This window comes from Hypanus sabinus, chromosome 10 (assembly GCF_030144855.1).
Source record: "Hypanus sabinus isolate sHypSab1 chromosome 10, sHypSab1.hap1, whole genome shotgun sequence".
Lineage (NCBI taxonomy): Eukaryota > Metazoa > Chordata > Chondrichthyes > Myliobatiformes > Dasyatidae > Hypanus > Hypanus sabinus.
The window spans coordinates 105,845,531-105,865,237 of NC_082715.1; the positions used below are offsets into that span (position 1 = coordinate 105,845,531).

Sequence of the window (19,707 nt, forward strand, 5' to 3'; positions counted from 1 at the left end):
CTGAACTCACTGGGTGTCAAGGAATTCTTGTGTAGCTCCCAAACCAAACCAAACCAAAACAATTGCATTTGCCAGTGACCCTACAGATTTGTTATACCTGCAGGATGCACCCCCACTCCAATAATTATTGCTCCAAAAGTCAAGGATATGTATTCGATCTTTTATTAGCAAACACACAGTCCTGAAGCAACGAAACTGAAGTGTGTCTGAGTGTAACTGAGCGGTATTGAATATTATTAAATGATACGACATACACCAGTCCACAGCTACTACAGACAGCAATGAACAAAGCATGAAGACGTAACTTATTCCCTTCACCTTTGCCACTCCGCCCTCAAGTGACTAGTTAATATAATAAATGCAAAACACAGACTACAATGCAGATAGAGAACCGATGCGTGGCTCCTACACCTTGGAAAGCTGAAGCCAGCAAGATTAAGAAGAAATTGCTCCACCTCCAAGGTCACACTGCACACAGGAGGGTGGTTGTGGTTATGTCACAACCATGGACACTGATGCACAGACTGGGCACCCTCACAGGCAAGCAGCTATAAGTTGTCGGCAATCATGCTTGTGAGAATGCACATTCCAGCCAATTAGGGTTTATTTGTGGTTGTACTTAACCCTTCATTTTGTTACAGTCTTGTCAAGTCTTGACCAAAGCATAGCAATAGCAACACTCCCTGCTTACCTTAGTCTATGTTCTGGGAAAGAAGATTACAATTAAATTGACACTGCAAAGGAGTGGTATTTCTTTAGTATTTAGTTATTGCTCTGAGCCACAATGATGACGCAAGCTTTTAGTTTGAGAGTTTACATTAGCGGCCCTATTGGCCTTGCGCTTCTTGCTTTCCTTTGGCTCCACACAGTTCTTCCTAAAACTCAGTTACTGTTCATTCTGCTGTTGTGTCTCTCCCACCACTGAACACTCAGTCTGCAAGACTCGACCATTGAAATGGACCCACAGGAGAGAGAACAGCTGATCCCCAGCCCTTAAGTTAGTTGGTCAGGTAGGATAGAAGTTACCGTCAGTGAAGGCTAGGTTTGTAGAAGTGGCTTACGTGGTGTGACAATTACTTTCAGAGTGGTAAGCTCAGTCCAAACAGGAAGAACAGGTGTCAGCACTTGCAGTGACATTTCAGCAACTCACCACAGACAGCCAGAATCAGGTGGCAGCCACGGTTTCTCTCGTGCACACTCAAAAACAATATGCTCCCTAGCTGATCAGCTCCACTAGAGGTAAGACCTTTAGTGTATCTAGAGTTCTTCTTTTGAGAGTAGTGAGCTGTAAGTTGGCCCATACCACATGGGACCATTTAAAGTGGAGTAGGCTATCAACAGAGCCTCCCATAGGCTGCACCTTACCACCTTCTATGAAGATACACCCAGAATTCCATGTTTTCCGGCTTGAGCCAGTGACCCCTCCCTCCCCTCACTCTCCATTTGGTTTATGCATCTATTCTGTGCGGCAACTCCTAGCATCTTGGACCCTGCCATGCCCCCGACATTACCTCCTGGGCTGGGAGACGTTTGTGTCAGAGGAACGTTCTTGGGTTCTGGCTCGTGATATTCTGGACATCTCTCACATAGAGGACTACCAGCTCCCATATATTTTTGTGCCTCAGGAGCTACGCCTGGGGACAGGGGCCCCGTTATGACCACAGACACTTCCACGGTGTCTGATTGCCCTCGCAGGAGGGCAGCTGAAAGCGGTCAGCAATCACGCTTGTAAGAATGCACATTCCAGCTGACTGGTGTTAATTCGTGGCTGTATTTAACTCCCTTCCTTTCATTTCAGTTTTGTTGAGTCTTGACCAAAGCATAATGACAGCAATGCTCCCTGCTTAGCTAGTCGAGTTCTGGAAAGATTACAATTAGGTTGACACTGCAAAGGATCAGTATTAATTTAGTATTTAGTTAGTGCTTCCGACCTGCAGCGATGGCATTAGTCAAGTCAAGTCACTTTTTATTGTCATTTCGACCATAACTGCTGGTACAGTACATAGTAAAAATGAGACAGTGTTTTTCAGGACCATGGTGTTACATGAAACAGTACAGAAACTACACTGAACGATGTGAAAACAACACAGAGAAAAACAAACTCTACAGACCTACCCAGGACTATATAAAGTGCACAAAACAGTGCAGGCATTACAATAAATAATAAACAAGACAATATACACAGTAGAGGGCAGTAAGTTGGTGTCAGTCCAGGCTCTGGGTATTGAGGAGTCTGATAGCTTGGGGGAAGAAACTGTTACATAGTCTGGTTGTGAGAGCCCAAATGCTTCGGTGCCTTTTCCCAGACAGCAGGAGGGAGAAGAGTTGAAATGAGGGGTGCGTGACGTCCTTCATAATGCTGTTTCCTTTGCGGATGCAGCATGTAGTGTAAACGTCCGTAATGGCGGGAAGAGAGACCCCGATGATCTTCTCAGCTGACCTCACTATCTGCTGCAGGGTTTTGTGATCCAAGATGATACAATTTCTGAACCAGGCAGTGATGCAGCTGCTCAGGATGCTCTCAATACAACCCCTATAGAATGTGATGAGGATGGGGTGGGAAATGGCCTTTCCTCAGCCTTCGCAGAAAGTAGAGACACTGCTGGGCTTTCTTTGCTATGGAGCTGTTGTTGAGGGACCAGGTGAGGTTCTCCGCCAGGTGAACACCAAGAAATTTGGTGCCCTTAACGATCTCTACCAAGGAGCCGTCGATGCTCAGTGGGGAGTGGTCGCTCTGTGCCCTCCTGAAGTCAACAACCATCTCTTTTGCTTTGTTCATATTCAGAGACAGGTTGTTGGCTCTGCACCAGTCTGTTAGCTGCTGCACCTCCTCTCTTTATGCTGACTATTCGTTCTTGCTGATGAGACCCATCACGGTCATGTCATCGGCGAACTTGATGATATGGTTCAAGCTGTGTGTTGCAGTACAGTCGTGGGTCAGCAGAGTGAACAACAGTGGACTGAGCACACAGCCCTGGGGAGCCCCCGTGCTCAGTGCAATGGTGTTGGAGATCCTGCCTCCAATCCGGACTGACTGAGGTCTCTATCAGGAAGTCTGGATATAGTTGCAGAGGGAGGTGTTCAGGCCCAGTCGGCTCAGCTTTCCAATCAGTTTCTGAGGGATGATGTGTTGAATGCTGAAATGAAGTCAATGTGCACTTTATGCAGTCCTGTGTAGGTCGGTAGTCTGGTGTAGCTTTCTCTGTGTTGTTTTTTTTTCGTAGTTCAGACTAGGTTTTGTACTGTGTCATTAACACCATGGTCCTGAGAAACATTGTCTAGTTTTTACTGTGTACTGTACCAGCAGTTATGGTCAAAATGACAATAAAAGTGACTTGACTTGACTTGCAAACTCGAGGAAATCTGCAGATGCTGGAAATTCAAACAACAACACACACAAAATGCCGGTGGAACACAGCAGGACAGGCAGCATCTATAGGAGAAGCACTGTCACAGCACCAGCATTTTGTGTTGACTTGACTTGACTCGATTCAAACGTACATGTCTTTTTTGTCCAGTTGGAGGGTGATGGCAATGGCGTCGTCTGTCGAGCAGTTGGTATGGTATGCAAACTGCAGGGGATCCAGTGAGGGGGTAGCAGGGTCTTGATATGCCTCATGATGAGCTTCTTGAAACACTTCATGATGATGGATGTGAGTGCAATGGGACAGTAGTCATTGAGGCAGGACTCTGAAGACTTCTTTGGCACAGGGACGATGGTGGCAGCCTTGAAGCACATTGGAACGGTGGTGTTGCTCAGGGAGATGTTGAAGATGTCAGTGAGAACACCTGCTAGCTGCTTTGCACATCCTCTAGGCACCCTACCAGGAATATTGTGTGGTCCAGCAGCCTTCCAAGGCTTTTAGTTTGAGTTTTAATTAATGGACCTGAGTTTTCCAGCACCTGCAGATTTTCTCTTGTTACTTTATTATTTTCCTTTTGTTCCACTCAGTCTTATTAAAACTTAGCGAACAGTTCATACTGCTGTTCTCCCCTGCACTTGGACCCTCACTGAACACTCTGTCAGATTATTTAATAAAGAGACTGCTGTGGGTTGTGGTTGTTTGATGTCAATGACCAATCTCCAGATGCTACTTTCAACCACTTTTTTCAATTATGCTGTTAATGAAGATGTTCATTAATATTCAATATTCAACTTCATTTAGAACTCCTCTGAGAAGGAAGGTGTCCACATCTGCTTGCAACAAGAAGTAAACAACCGTTTAGGAAATGGGTTAATACCCACTGTGACACTGTCACCCTCGACGTCCTGGCAGTCACTGTAGACCAGAAGCTCAACTGGACAGGCAGCACGAATACCATCAGAAAGTAGTACCCTTTGGTGACTGACTCAATTTCTGATATGACCGGCACATTGCAGGCTGCAGGAGTACGTGCTGAAGTTTGGTACAACCACCACAAAAGCTCGGTGAAGGATGGTATAGGATTCTTCTGCCACCAGACAGGGAGGGACTGGGTTGGGTGGTGAACCACCCTTGGGGTCCACACAGGTGGCAATATTGCTATTGGTTTTAAGAAATCTAATTGAACCTATGTAACACATTCTCTTATTAATGTAAGAATGAAAAGATATGGCACAATTTATTCTTGTAATTACTTTTTATTATGAATAAAGTTGATTTTGATATTTTAAAACTTTCTCATACCCCAAGACCTTTCCACTATCTACAAGGAACAAGTGATGGAGTGCCCTCCACTTGCTTGGGTGTTTCTAGCTCTATCTACACTCAACAATTCAGTAACATCCAGGGCAAAGCAACTTGTTCCACTGGCACCTCAACCACCAGGTTAAATGCTCTCTTCCTCCATCACTTGTACACCATAACTGCAGAGGATTCAAAATGCACTGCAGGTACTCACCCAAGCTACTCCAATGACATTTCCCAACACCAGCCTTTAACACCAAGAAGGATAAGGGGAACAGGTCCAGAGAAGGAAGGAGTTTAGTTATGGGGACATACCAAAGAGAAACTGGAGTTCCTCTCTTCAGCACAGAGCAGCTTGTAGGCACATCTGAAAAACTTAAAGTCACAGTAGCTACATACAAACTAGACTGCTGAAAGGCTCAAGAGCTTGGGGATAAAAGATGAAGATAATGCTAAAATAAACAAAAGTGACATGAAGAAAAAATTATTACCACACAATGCATAATTAGGGTCTGGAATATACTGTCACGTGTAGGAGATTCAAGCGTAGCATTCTGAGGGAGCTGTGTAACACTGTGAATGGGAATGATTTGTGCAACAATGAAGAGAGGGTTGTAGTGTGGGACAGCTGAACTCATTTACATAGTGCCAGTGGAGACTCAACATGCCAAATGGCTTCCTTCTGTTCTGTAAATATTTACAATTCTGTAACTCTATAAATAAAATAATGGCAGTGCAATAAAACTCATGTGTTTGTAATTTTCTTTAATTTATTGCTAAAAGTGGCTATCAAAGTATTTATCCTTAGAACAGGTCATTTGTGACACAAAGATCAACAATAAAAGTGAATCATAATATGATGATTTTAACATATTTCACCATCCAAAGGGAAATGGGACTAACTGTATTATACAATATAAAGCCATATAATTTACATTACAAAAACTGGGACAATTACATATATAACCTATGTGCATTTACAAAATTTACTACAGTAACTCAGGTTGTTCAAAAGCAGAAAAAAGTTAAAACAACTTATGACAGTGGCTACATTACAAACATTGTAAAAAAGTTATGTGCAGTTTTGCGCAATATACATTAACAGTACTTCAGCAAAATGTCATCCAAAAGAGCACAAAATATATAAAAAACAGAATTTAGTGCACAATTGTTTCCCCCCATGTTTAAAAGAAAAATTCAAAAATAGAACAAAATGTAATTGGATTCTGTGCTCTCAGCACAGAGTTTAAACCCATTGGGACTGTAGATACTTTGTAAATTCAAAATGTCTGCACATCTTTAATTTAAGGCTGGCAAATCATTTACACCCTTTTCATAGGTATCCAATTGATATTAACTGTGAATGAGGGTCTTTGATCCTTGTTCACAGTGAATATAGATGTTGAAAAATTACTCCTTAAATACCTGTTTAATCACTTTTTCACATATGGTTATTTTGAATATAAACAGCCTGCTAAATTGAACATCTGTAGGCAACACATGTGCGTTTGTCAGTGTTTCAGGTTTTTTTCTCCCCCCCCCCCCCCATTTATCAGTATTGCAACAGACTCACAAACAAGACATTGTCAAACTTTCTTTTAAAGTGCTAGTACCTCATGGAGAGATACTTTTGTGTGTTCCATTACAGGCTCCTTACACGTGACCTACTGGGGAAGTAGATTCCAATTTCTTCCTGTTCTCAACAATTGCTTTCCACAATTTGCAAAGCATTCCACCCCTAGAGAAGGGAAAAAACAACCATTGATCAATCAGAAAATTATTGACATTCAATTTATGCAATAATAGTATATTGCAGAGAAAATAACCAATGAGTGAGAGGTAATATAAATAAATTATTGTATCTGAAGATTATAGCCTATGTTCCAGAGTTGTTACAGATTGGAAGTCAGTCCACAGTTTGTTATCTCAATGATTCAGAATTAAAATGACTTAAAATTTTACATTAAACCCTTTAAATAAAATTTATTTATTAAATTGCAATAAACAACCTCAATACATCAACATAATGATTGAACTGAATGCTGAATCACTCTGCAACATAAGCTGTAGAGGCTAAGTCATTGTTATTTAAAGTGGAGCTTGATTGGTTCTTATTAAATACATCATAGATTATGGGGAGAAGGCAGAAGAATGGGGTTGAGAGGATAATAAATCAACCATGATGGAATAGCGGAGCAGACTCAATGGGACGAAAATTCTAATTCTGCTCCTTTATACTTAAGGTGTTATGCTCATACACATTCTCATTTAGGAAACCACATTTCGGATTGCAGGACAGACATGAAAGTGTAGACATTGCATTGAGAAGAACGATAATGACAATATTGGAGTTGAGAGGAACAAAGGACCAAATCATAGAAAGACAGAATCAATATACTTTTCTTTTTCCTTCCCTCCAGGGTTTCAAATTATCCATAGGATTAGTAAAAACAATGAGTCAAAAAGACACAATTAGAGAAATATTATAATGTATTTGACCATTCAAATCTTCTTAGGAAATTCAAAATTTAACCTAATCTGATCTGATAAAGAATATTGAAACTCTATATTTTCCCTTTCACAGACACCTACTGAGTATTTTTAGCATTATTTGTTATTATTTCAAATCTTAAGCATTGAAGTGTTGGATTCAAAAGAAAGAAGCCTGAAGATGCAGCTATAAACAGCGTGGTTATTATGACAGAGAAATCTGATCATGTTGTGCTGTGTTTCTTTTCAGCATTTTGCCATCTAACATTGCCTTTGAAATGTGCTTTTGTTTATTTACTAGTTATTTCACATCAGCTTGGAAAACTCCACCAGGCACTTCCCAGTTTGATTAGCTTCAGTTGCAGACATTTCTTGTGCAATGGTCCCCTGAGAGGATGTTAGAAATTATGTTAGACCTGGAACAAGCACCATTGGTTGCTCTGAGGACAACCACATTTTACTAACATAGCTCCAACCCCCTGACATTCCTGAACACTCGTAGTTCATGTCTTTTGATTTCTTCTTGTTCTACCCTCCTATTTCATTATACATCAGAGTCATGATTCCTTGATTTTTCAGACCCTTGCTCCGCCTCGACACAAGTCACTGGCCCATATTCCCAATGACATATTCAATCACTATGCTTGCCCCCATCCCTCACCTCCCCAGTGTATCCATCAGAACAGCTCCACGCGGCTCATCCTGAATACGTCACTTGCTCCTTTTTGACCACAGGTCCTAACCTTCATCCTCACCATCTCGGACATGCATGTTCTCTTCTTGTTTCTACCAGCAGGGAGGAGATACAGGAGCCTGAAGACCCATACTTAATGAATCTGAAACACCCTCTGCCATCAAATTTCTGAATAGTCTATGAACCCAACCCTATTATTCCTTTTTTTTTGGTAGTTTATTTATTTTAATTTATTGTAACGTTATGTCCTTGCACTGTACTGCAGCGAATAAGAAATTTCATGCCAATAAGACAGTGGTAATAAACCAGATTCTGGTTCCAGTCCTTCTGACTCCCTCCTAACACAAGCACAATCCCAAATGACATTTTTCAACTCTCATTTAGTCGCGTGTCTGGAATTTCAGTGGCAGACCTTTGACTTAAATAGTACCACAATGCTAATATGGCACACCCAGTTGGTGGCACGAGGACTTCAACGTATTTAGGGATTAGGATAGAAAGTCTAGGCCTAAAAATTCTGCCACACAAAGAGCAGTTTCTCTCAGTCACAGGAGGGATCAAACTGTAAGAGCTGAATTTGGGTGGAATGAAGTTTAGGTCCAGAGTTTGTGTGCGGCAAAGGGGAAGGGAGGATTTAGAGCTGTGGCATGCCAAACCAATACTGCATGTGAGCCATAAAATAACTTGAGGCATTATGAACGGGTGCTTATGAATGGTAACACAGCTGCATTCTAAATAACAGTTATTCATGCTGATAGGTCATTTCTGCAGTCAAACATCACTGAATAATAATGAGATGAAAGGCATAAGGCTGATGTGAGAAAACTCAAAGTTGATAGAAGTGCAATCAACAATGCCTTGTCTTGTTGGAACTCGGTAACTCAGTAAAAAGCTTTCTGCCCACCGAGCCTCCAATTCACAAAGAAAGTTATGAATGTGGTGTTCTCAGAAAACACCTCATTTGTCATTTGTTAGACAAATGTTGGCCAGTCAGCAGGCTGATTAAACTGAAGGCCCCTTTCGAGCACTTGGTAGAATAAACGCAAGGTTATCTTTACTGTAAGAAATGCCAGCCATGTTCCTGATTTTGTCTGTAGATTTTTGTGTCTTTGGAAAGTTTTTTTCTACAGACAAGGTAAATTGACTCATAGAATCATAGAGCATAGAAAGAGAGCCTTCAGCTTACCAGACCTTTGCCTATCTACATGAATCCAATTTGCCTCCATTAATTCCATATTCCTCTATACTCTGTTCATTCAAAGACCTGTCGAGACCTCCAGCATCTCCTCCGATAGCTCCTTTCAGATACCAACTACTCTGTGTGTGAGAAGTTTACCTCACAGATCCCTTTTAAATATTTACCTCTCCCATCTTAGAATATTAAGTCAGAAAGCTATAAAAAAAATTCCTTCAGCCCAACTCATCCACTCCAACCTAGGTGCCTTTGCTTGGCCTGTATCCCTCTAAATCATCTCTGTCTTTTAAACAATACTCTCTAATTTTAAACACCCTATCATGGAAAGAAACATGGGATTTCTAGCATCTGCAGCATTTAACATGTTTACTATATCTATGCCTGTGATAATTTTATGTATCTCCGTCATGCTGCCTCTCAGTTTCCTTCACTCTGGGAAATGCTGGTTTAGCCTGTCCAATGCCTCCTGATAACCCAAGCAACATCCTTGTGAATCTTATTTGCGGCCTCTTTAGTTTACTCACATTCCTCCTATGGTGTGGTGGCCAGAAATGTGCATACAGCCTAGCCAACATTTTGTACAACTGTGACATGCCATCCCAACACTTAAAACTCAATGCCATGGCCAACAAAGATAAGCATGTGAGATGCCTATCTCACCTCTGTCTACCTGTGTTCCCATTTACAGGGAACTTGTACCCCATTTTCCAGGGCCCTTACATTTGCTGTGGCCTGATTTAAATTCCCAAAGTGCAAACACTTCTCATTTGTCCAATTTGAGTTCCATCTACCATTCACTTGCCCACTTACCCAGTTGCTGTAGATCCAGTTATAACCGGAGTCAACCTTCTTCATAGTCCACAATACCACTGATTTTAGTGTTATCTGCAAACTTACTGATCATGCCAGTTGTATTCTCATCCAAATCATTAATACATATGACAAACAACAATGGACCCAGCACAAATATTTATAGTACAGGTGGCCCCCGTTTTTTGAACGTTCGCTTTATGACATTTCACTGTTATGAAAGACCTACATTAGTTACCTGTTTTAGCTACCAGAAGGCGTTTTCACTGTTATGAGAAAAGGCAGTGCACGAAAAAGGCAGCACATGAAAAAAATGCAGCGCGCATCCCGAGCAGCCAAGCTCCTCCCCCGGAACTGCATTCTAGCCGGCATTGCTCAAACACGTGCCTGTGAGCATCCGTGCTTTATGTCGAATTATTTTGTGCATCCATTAGCAAGATGAGTTCTAAGTTTTCGGAAAAGCCTAAAAGACCTCCTAAGGGTGTTACACTTAGCGTAAAACTAGGCATAAATAAGCATTTCGATCATGGTGAACGAAGTAAGGACAAAGTGAGTTTGGCTTGTGGACGTTGATGAAGATGATGCTGTAGAGGTTTTGGCATCCCATGACCAAGAACTGATGAAGAGCTGATGCAATTGCAAGAGGAAGAGATAATAATCGAAACGGAACGCAGTAGTGAACATGAAGCCATCCAGGAACTGAAGGTGAAGCAACTGCGTGAGATTTTTGCTGCAATGATTGCAGAAAAGTACGACTTTAATTTTGAAAGGGTATGTAAGTTTAAGGCATATTTGCAGAATGGTTTGAGTGCTTACAGAGAACTGTATGATAGATAAATGCGTGAGGCTAAGCAGTCAAGCGTACTGTCGTTTTTCAAGCCTTCCACATCAGACGACGAACCTCGACCTCCGACTTCGAGGCAGGCAGACATGGAAGAAGGTGACCTGCCTGTTCTGATGGAAACAATAACGACGATGAGATGACACCCCAGTCTCCCACCATCCCAACCTCCGACGACTCAGCCTAACACACCATCAGAGTGCTCACTGTCTTCCCGATTCCGGTAAGTGAAACTACACTGTGAATAAATTATTTCTACTTTATATAGGCTGTGTATTTTTATGTGTTATTTGGCATGGTTATGTGTTATTTGGTAGGTTATTTTTTTTGGGTCTGCGAACACTCACAAATTTTTCCCATATAAATAAATGGTAATTGCTTCTTCACTTTACGACATTCCAGCTTATGAACCGCTTCATAAGAACACTCTACCTTCGAATAGCGGGGGAAACCTGTACACCACTGGTCATAGGCCTCCAATCTATAAAAACATCCTTCCACTACCTTCTGGCTCCTTTCACCAAGGCAATTTTGTATCAAATTTGCTAATTCACCATGTGTTCTAACCTTTCGGATCAGTCTACCATACGGGACCTTGTCAAAGGCCTTGCTAAAGTTCATGTAGACAATATCTAGCAAGCTCCTTCATCAATCCTCTTGGTCACCTCTTCAAAAAAAACTCAAATTCATGATAAATGATTTCCTGTGCAAAAAGTTATGCAGACTACCCTTAATTAACCTTTGATTTTCCAAATGCAAATAAATCCCATCACTCAGAATCCCTGCCAATAACTTTCCCTCCACTGATGTAAGGCTCACCAGTCCACAGTTCCCTAAATTATCCCTGCTGTCCTTCTTAAATAAAGGGACAACATTAGATATTCTCCAGTTTTTCAGAACTTCATCTGTGGCTAACAAAGATATAAACATCAGAAACATCAGAAAAGTCTTTCCTTGCTTCTTACAATGTTCTGAGATACAACTGGTTAAGTACTGGGGATTATCCAACTTTATGCATTTTAAGCCCTCCAACAACTCCTTCTTTGCAGTGTTGATATGTTTTAGAATATCACAGGTCCCTTCTCTGAGCTCACTAGCTTCTGTGTCCTTCTCCACAGTAGACACAGATGAGAAGTATTCATTTAAGACCTCACCCATTTCCTGCGTTTGCACACACAGATCAGTGTTCTGATCTGTAAGGGGACCTACTTCCTTTTTATTCTTAATATAGTTATAGAATCGTTTCGGATTTTCCTTCACCTTGTCTCCCAGTATGGCCCTTTCTTCCACTCTGGAGTCATAAATACAAGGAATAATACCACACAGAAACCAGCCCTTCAGTCCACTGGTCCATGCTAACTATAGCATCATCCCTGCTAGTCCCAGATGCCCACATTTGATCCATAACCCTCATGCCCCTCCCCTCCATATACCCATCCAAATGCCTCTTAAATGTTGTAATTGTACCTACCTTGACCACCTCCTCTAGTAGCTCATTCCAGGTACTCATTATGTTCTGGGTAAAGAAGTTACCTCTCAGATCTCCTTTAAATCTCTCCTCTCTTATCTTATATCTGTGCTGTTCTGAAAGTGTATTCTGAAAGTAATTTCCTTCTTAAGTGTACTTGTAAATACCTTGTGCTTCTCAAAGGGCTTACTTTATCCAGATGCATATACCTAACATATGTCTCCTTTTTCCTAAAAAGACCTTCAATATTCCCTGTCAACATAGTTTCCTCATGCCAGCCTTTCTCTTCAATCTGAGAAGAACATCCTGGCAATGAGCTTATTCTATCTCAATTTTAAAAGTCCCCCCCCCCCCCACTTGACAGACAATTTCCTTACATGCAAACAGCCGTTCCCAATCAACTTTTCAAGTACCTGTATGATACCATCAAAATTGACTTTTTCCCAGTTTAGGATTTTGATGAGGACTGGTTTTATCTTTTTCCATAACCACCTTGAAAATATGTTTAACTATAGTCACCAGTCTCAAATGTTTCCCCAATGGCATTTCAATGGCACCTGTACTGCGTCAATTCCAAAGAGATCAGACGAACTTCTCTAGAAGGGCTAGTCACACATTCCTTCAAAAAGCTTTCCTGGATGCACTTAAATTCTAGCCCTAGCACTAAGGCAGTCCCAGTTAAAAGCAAAAGTGAAAGGAAGGGCATATAATTGAGCAAAAATTGGTGTGAAGTTAGAGGACTGGGAAACTTTTAAAAACCAACAGAAGGCAACTAAAAAGCCATGGGTAGGGGGCTGGTGAAATATGAAGGTAAGCTTGCCAACAAGTATCAAAAAGGATACCAAAAGTTTTCAGATAAATGAAGAGTAAAAGAGAGTCAAGAGTAGACATTGGACTGCTGTAAAATGATGCTGGAGAGGTAGCAACAGAAGAGGGGGAACAAGGAAATGGCAGACAAACAGAGTTAGTATTTTGCATCAGCAGAAGAGACTAGCAGAATGCTGTAAGTTAGAGAGTGTTAGGGGCAGAAGTGACTACAGGTGCTATTACGATGCTTGAAAACTGAAAGGTCTGAAGGTTGCTAAGTCACCTGGACATAATGGACTACACCTCAGGGTTCTGAACAAGGTGGCTGAGGAGATTGTGGTGGGATTAGCAATGATCTTTCAAGAATCACTAGATTGTGGAATGGTTCCAGAGGACTGGAAAACTGCAAATGTCATTCCACTCTTCAAGAAGGGAGGAAGGCATAGGAAAGGAAACCTGACCTCAGTTAGCCTGACCTCAGTGATAGGGAGGATGTTGGAGTTGATTGTTAAGGATGCGGTTTCAGGGTACTTGGAGGTACATGACAAAATAGGCCAAAGTCAGCATGGTTTCCTTAAGGAAAATCTTGCCTGACACATCTGTTAGAATTCTTTGAGGAAATAACAAGCAGGATAGACAAAGAAGAATTGGTGGATGTTGTGTATTTGCATTTTCACAAGGCCCTTGTCAAGGTGCCGCATTTGAGGCTGCTTAACAAGACAAGAGCCCATGGTATTACAGGCAAGATACTGCGCATGGATAGAGCATTGGCTAATTGGCTTGAAGCAAAGAGTGGGATTAAAGGGAGCCTTTTCTGATTGGCTGTCAGACCCATTCTTTTTACATTGTATGTCAATGATTTGTATGATGGATTTGATGGCTTTTGGCCAAGTTTTCAGAGGACACGAAGATAGGTGGAGGGACAGGTAGTGTTAAGGAAGCAGGGAGTCTACAGAAGGACATGGACAGCTTAAGAGAATGGACAAAGAAGTGGCAAATGGAATACATTGTCGGGAAGTGTATGGTCATACAATTTAGTAGAAGGAATAAAAGCATAGACTATTTTCTAAACAAGGAAAAGATTCAAAAATCTGAGTTGCAAAGGGATTTGGGAGTCCTTGTGCAGGATTCCCTAAAGGTTAACTTGCAGGTTGCATCATTGGTGAGGAAGACAAATACAACGTTAGCATTCATTTCGAGAGGACGAGAATATAAAAGCAAGGATGTAATGCTGAAACTTTATAAGTCATTGGTGAGGCCTCACTTGGAGTACTGTGAGCAGTTTTGTGCACCTTATTTAAGAGAGGATGTGTTGACATTGGAGAGTATTCAGAAAAGGTTCAGGAAAATGATTCCTAGAATGAAAGGCTTATCATATGAGGGGAAATAGATGGCTCTGGGCTTGTACTCAACAGAACTTAGAAGAATGAGGGGGAATCTCATTGAAACCTATTGAATGTTGAAAGACCTACATAAAGTGGGTGTGGAGACAATATTTCCTGCAGTGGGGGAGTCTAGGACCAGAAGCACAGCTAAAGAATAGAGGGACGTACATTTAGAACTGAGATAAGGAGGAATTTCTTTAGCCAGAGGTGGTGAATCTGTGGAATTTTTTTGCTACAGGTGGCTGTGGAGGCCAAGTCATTGAGTGTACTTAAAGTGGAGCTTGATAGGTTCTTGATTAGTAAGGGTGTGAAAGGTTACAGGGAGACGGCAGGAGAATAGGGTTGAGATGGAAATGGCAGAGCAGACGATGGGCCAAATAATTCAATTCTGTTCCAAAGTCTTATGGTCAATATTAGGTAAGTTAAAATCACCTAAATCACTTCCTAATCTAACTCATCTCTTCATTATTTATTTCTCTAAATAGCTGATCCTCTAATTCCTGCTGACTATCAGGGAGATTATTCTATAAACCCAAGTTCTTTCTTATTTTTAAATTTGATCCACCTGACCTTGCAAAACAATTTCACCAGGAATATTTTAAGTGGTGCTGTGATGTTCTCTCTGATAAATAACACAACCCCTCTTCTTCCCTTACCCCAACCTCTGTCATAATGCCAGAAGCATTGATATTTCAGAACACTGTTGCCTGTCCCACCCATCCTTAAGCCATGTTTCCATAATAACTATAATATCACAATCCCATGTGCTAAACCATGCTCTGAGTTCATCTGCTTTACCTGAGTGACTTCCTGTATTAAAACAATGCAGTTTAGTCTATCAGACTTCTATGCTGCCTGTCCTACCAACTGGACCTGCTTGCTCTAACCCATATGTCTGTTCTAAATATTTCATCTGGTAGACTAGTTCTTTGAGTCCCAGTTTAAACCCTCCCGAGTAGCTCGAGAAAACATTCCCTCAATTCAGTTGCAACTTGTGACTTGTGTATGGGTCACTTTTGCCCAAAAGGGGTTTCCAATTGTCTAAGTAGCTGAGACCCTCCCAAATGGATCATCTCTTTAGCCACAAACTCATTACCCCTTTTTCTACCCTCTTCAAGCATGTAGCACTGGGAGTAATTCAGAGATTACAGCCATAGAAGTTAGGATGGTCACTTTTCCAGACCCCCCCTCTTCCTACCAATATGGATTAGCTACTTGCCCCCCCCCCCCACCCCTTTCAAAATGTCCTTCACCTTCTCCAAGACATCCTTAAGCTTAGAACCAGAGAGGTAATACTCCACCTTGGAGTCTTGCTTGCAGTCACAGACAGTATGAGGGTTTGGACATTTGATATCCCCTTCTCAGAACATCAGCAATCAGTTACCCATCATGGTTTCCGTGGCAGGCTCTGACCTGTGATTCACGGCCTATCAGATCTTCCATCCTGCCAGCTGGACTCGCCTGCTCTAACCTCTATACCTGCTTCAACGATCTGATCTGTTAGACGAGTCCCAGTCCACGCTATGCCAGTCTAACCCCTCTCGAATAGCTCCAGAAAACCTCCCCACAGGAATATTGGTCATCCCTTCAGTTCAGTTGCAAATTATACCCTTGCACAGGTCACCTTTATCACAAATGGGATTCCAATGGTCCAATTAGCCACAAATCCACCAATTCAATGATACCTTCAGCTACCCCCCAGCCTGAAGTTACGATACAGGACAAAGGGATCTAAATGTCACTAATGTCATTTATACTGATTTGAAAAGAAAAGGAGCAGCATCCCATGTTTAATGAGCTTGACAGAACACTGTGGGCTAAAGGAACTGCTCCAATGTTCTAGCAGCTAGATTACAGTGACAGAGGGGGTGATGCAGTACATGGTCGAAAGGGAAGCAGAGAGATTTCATGGAAAAAATAAAGAAATTTGCTTGTATGTTACTTTGAGGACAATAGCAACATCTTTCAGTGTATAGACAGACGTTGGTGTGGTTGAGCAACTGTTGTGTTTGCTTCACCCCTGTGACGCCTTCCTTTTGTGGCTGATAGTCTCATGTATTACAGGTTAACATGCTGGAGCCTCGTTGTGATTACTGGTATCCAAATAAAAAGGATTACCTCATAGCTGTGCACAAATGCTTGTGAAATAATTTGACTGATGCCATGACTCACGTGATATTATGCCAGTGAACAAATCTGACCTTCAATGTAAAGCACATTCCTAGCCTGGGAGATTCTTCTTTCCTGCTTGGTGTACAGTAACTCTACCCACACTTGATGCAAACTGTGTTGGAGAGGTACCTCCTAAGAGAGGTTAAAGAATATAGCAAAGTCACATAATGAAATAAAGCATCTTGTGCTGCTGTCCATTTAATCCTGCTTATTTCAGCGATACACGACTCAATTGCCAGGCAATAATAAATTAGGTAGTGTTACAATAATAGTCATAGAGTCAATAGAAAAGTACAGCACAAAACAGGCCCTTCAGCCCACCTAGTCTGTGCTGAACAAATTAAACTGCTTACTCCCATCGACCTGTATACCGGGATCATAACCCTCCATACCCCTACCTTCCATGTACCAATCCAAACATCTTTTAAACATTGACATTGAAATTATGTTCACCATTTGCACTGGCAGCTCGTTCCACATTCTCCTGATCCTCTGAGTGAAGAAGTTTCCTCTCATGTTCCCCTTAAACTCTTCACTTTTCACCCTTAACCCATGACTTTTGGTTGTAGTCCCACCCAACCTCAGTGGAAAAAGCCTGCTTGCATTTACCTTATCAACACCTCTCGTAATTTCAAATCTCTCAATCATCTACGTTACAAGGAATAAAGTCATAATCTATTCAATGTTTCCTTATAACTCAAGTCTTCCAAACCCGGCAACACCCTTGTAAATTTTCCCTATATTCTTTCAAACTTACTTACATTTTTCCTGTAAGTAGGTGACCAAAACTGCACACGCTACTCCAAATTTGGCCTCACCAATGTCTTATACAACTTCAACATAAGTTCCCATCTCCCATACTCAATACTTTAATTTATGAAGGTCAACAAATTATGGACCTGTATTCCTAGGTAATAACATTCAATTCAAAAGATGTGCATCAGGCTTGCATAGGTAGGCACCTCCCAGTTTCCACCCAGCAGATAGGAGTCACCAGCCACTCATTTCCAACTCATCACCTGCAGCCTATTTAAATCCAGCTCTCATCCCCACTCCTTTCTTCACTAACATGAACCAGCCAGCTGTTCCCAGCCTTGAAACTTTCTTAACTTGTTTAGTATCTGTTCTCACTTGTTTTGTGCCCCCACAGCTTTATTTTGAACTTTATTATGATATTGTTTACTGCTAATCATCTCCAAAGCCCTGCTTTTGGGTCAAGCCTCCTCTACATTTCATGACAGGATGGATGAAACAAGGATTAACCTAGCAGATTATGGTTACCTAAAGGATGTCATCCATCGACGTGAGCACATTATCCAGAAGCAACAGGAAACCTGCCTGCTATCTTTGAACTCTCCATCCCCACATAGCAACCCTGTGTCAGACAACGTCCTCTCCCTGAGCTCCGGGCTCTAGTGCCTGAATGCTTTGATGAATTCCCAACCCAATGCCATCCCATCCAGTCTAATGTGTCTTACACTACAAGATCCAGTCATCTGTTTTGTATGGATCAAGCCAAGATTGCCTTCGTCATCTCTCTCCTGATTAGGTAAACTCTGAACTGGGCTGCTGCTATCTGGGACAATAAAACTGCCATTTGCAATCAACAGAAGGAGTTCACCACCGAGATACAGAGATCTGGGAAGTGGAAGTGCAGTTACGATCAGATGCCTCACCTGTGTCAAATCTGGATTAACTGTGGGATTCAGGACGCTTGTGGCAGAGTGGAGCAGGAATGCAGGACCGCTCCTGGCCCGTTATAATCATGGCCTCTAGGAGAGCTTAAAAGATGAGTTATCTACCCAGGTGATGCCCACTGACCTCAAACGCCTCATCAATCTGGCCCTCCAAATTGATAACATTTCATGGAATGATCCTCAGATTATCAGCCAGAACCCCAGTTCTGTTACTAGAACCATTTCAAGCTGCAGGACCCTCATCAACACCTCCAAAATCCATGCAGGCAGGGAGAGCTTTCCTAACTCCCCAAAAGTGTAAGTGCTGGTGCAGAAACAACCTGTACTCTTTCTGTGGAGCAAGTGATTGCCTGTGCATCAAATGCCCACTACACATGGGCAAATAGCACCACCTGGTAGACACAAGGGGCCTTCTATCTTGTAAGCTCATCCAAGCCTCTCCTTTCAGCACCATAGCCTGACCCTGACTCTCTCTCTCTCTCTCTCTCACAGTCCTCCTCCACACCCCAACAGCTCTATGCTCACAGGAGGCTCTGGTGAATTCCAGCACAGCAAGCAACTTTCTGAACCGGACACTGTGCGCAACTTGGACTCGCTACTGAGCCTCTCTCTTTCACATTCTGCATCATGGCCATTGAAAGATGTCCCTTGGGGTCTGAGGTGGTTAGAGCACACATACGGCCTGTGCACGAGCATCGGAGAGCACTGAGAGTCCATCCGATTCTCATTATCGACACCCGACACTCCTCTCATCTTGGGCTACCCCTGACTCTCCACTCTTGACCCTCACTTTGCCTGGTTATCTGGTTCACTGCTGAGTTGAGAATCCGCTTGCCGGGCCACTTTCCTGCAACCTCAGTTGATTTCACCCAGTAAATCTGTGGTAATGGAAGAAGCCCTTGACCTCACCAAACTCCCACAGGATCTCGCCCCTTGATGGATAGCATGTTCAAAACTTTCTGCAGGGCCCAGACCTTCACCAAAGTGAATCTACAGAGCATGTACAACCTGATCTGCATTTGCCAGGGGGATGAGTGAAAGACTACATTCATAACACCAACTGCTCAGTTAAAACTTGGTGATGCCTTTCAGACTTTCCAAAAACCCAGCCGTCTCCAAGCCTTCATCAACCAGATCCTGAGAGATGCTGCATCTTCTCCAAGACCCCCAAGACTATGCCTTTCACATCCATTTAGTCCTTCAGTATTCTCAAAAACCAGCTGTATGCAAGTTAGAGAAATGCCAATTCCACACCCCAGTCATTTTCCTCTCTGGGTTATGTCCTTTCACTCCAAGGAATAACCATGGACACAGAGAAAGCATGCCCCATTGTTGAATGGCCCTGACCATACTCCCTCAAACAACTACAGCACTTGTTCAATTTCTACTGCCACTTCAGCAGGAACTTCAGCCAAATCGCTGCTCGTTTCCCCTCCCTCACCATCACCTGCTCATGGATAACCTGGTCTGCTACTGCAGAT

The 19,707-nt window shown here is 42.3% G+C and overlaps 1 protein-coding gene across 2 annotated transcripts in view; it reads right to left on the bottom strand.

Annotated features, from left to right (window-relative positions):
* Positions 1-6,181: 6,181 nt before the first annotated feature.
* Positions 6,182-19,707, bottom strand: part of map3k5 (mitogen-activated protein kinase kinase kinase 5) — a 183,495-nt gene continuing 169,969 nt past the window's right edge. For both annotated transcript variants that reach the window (XM_059982504.1, XM_059982506.1), the window contains exon 29: positions 6,182-6,405. In XM_059982504.1, coding sequence (XP_059838487.1) covers positions 6,321-6,405 — 85 coding nt within the window. In that variant the 3' untranslated portion in view covers positions 6,182-6,320. The remainder of the gene's footprint in view (positions 6,406-19,707) is intronic.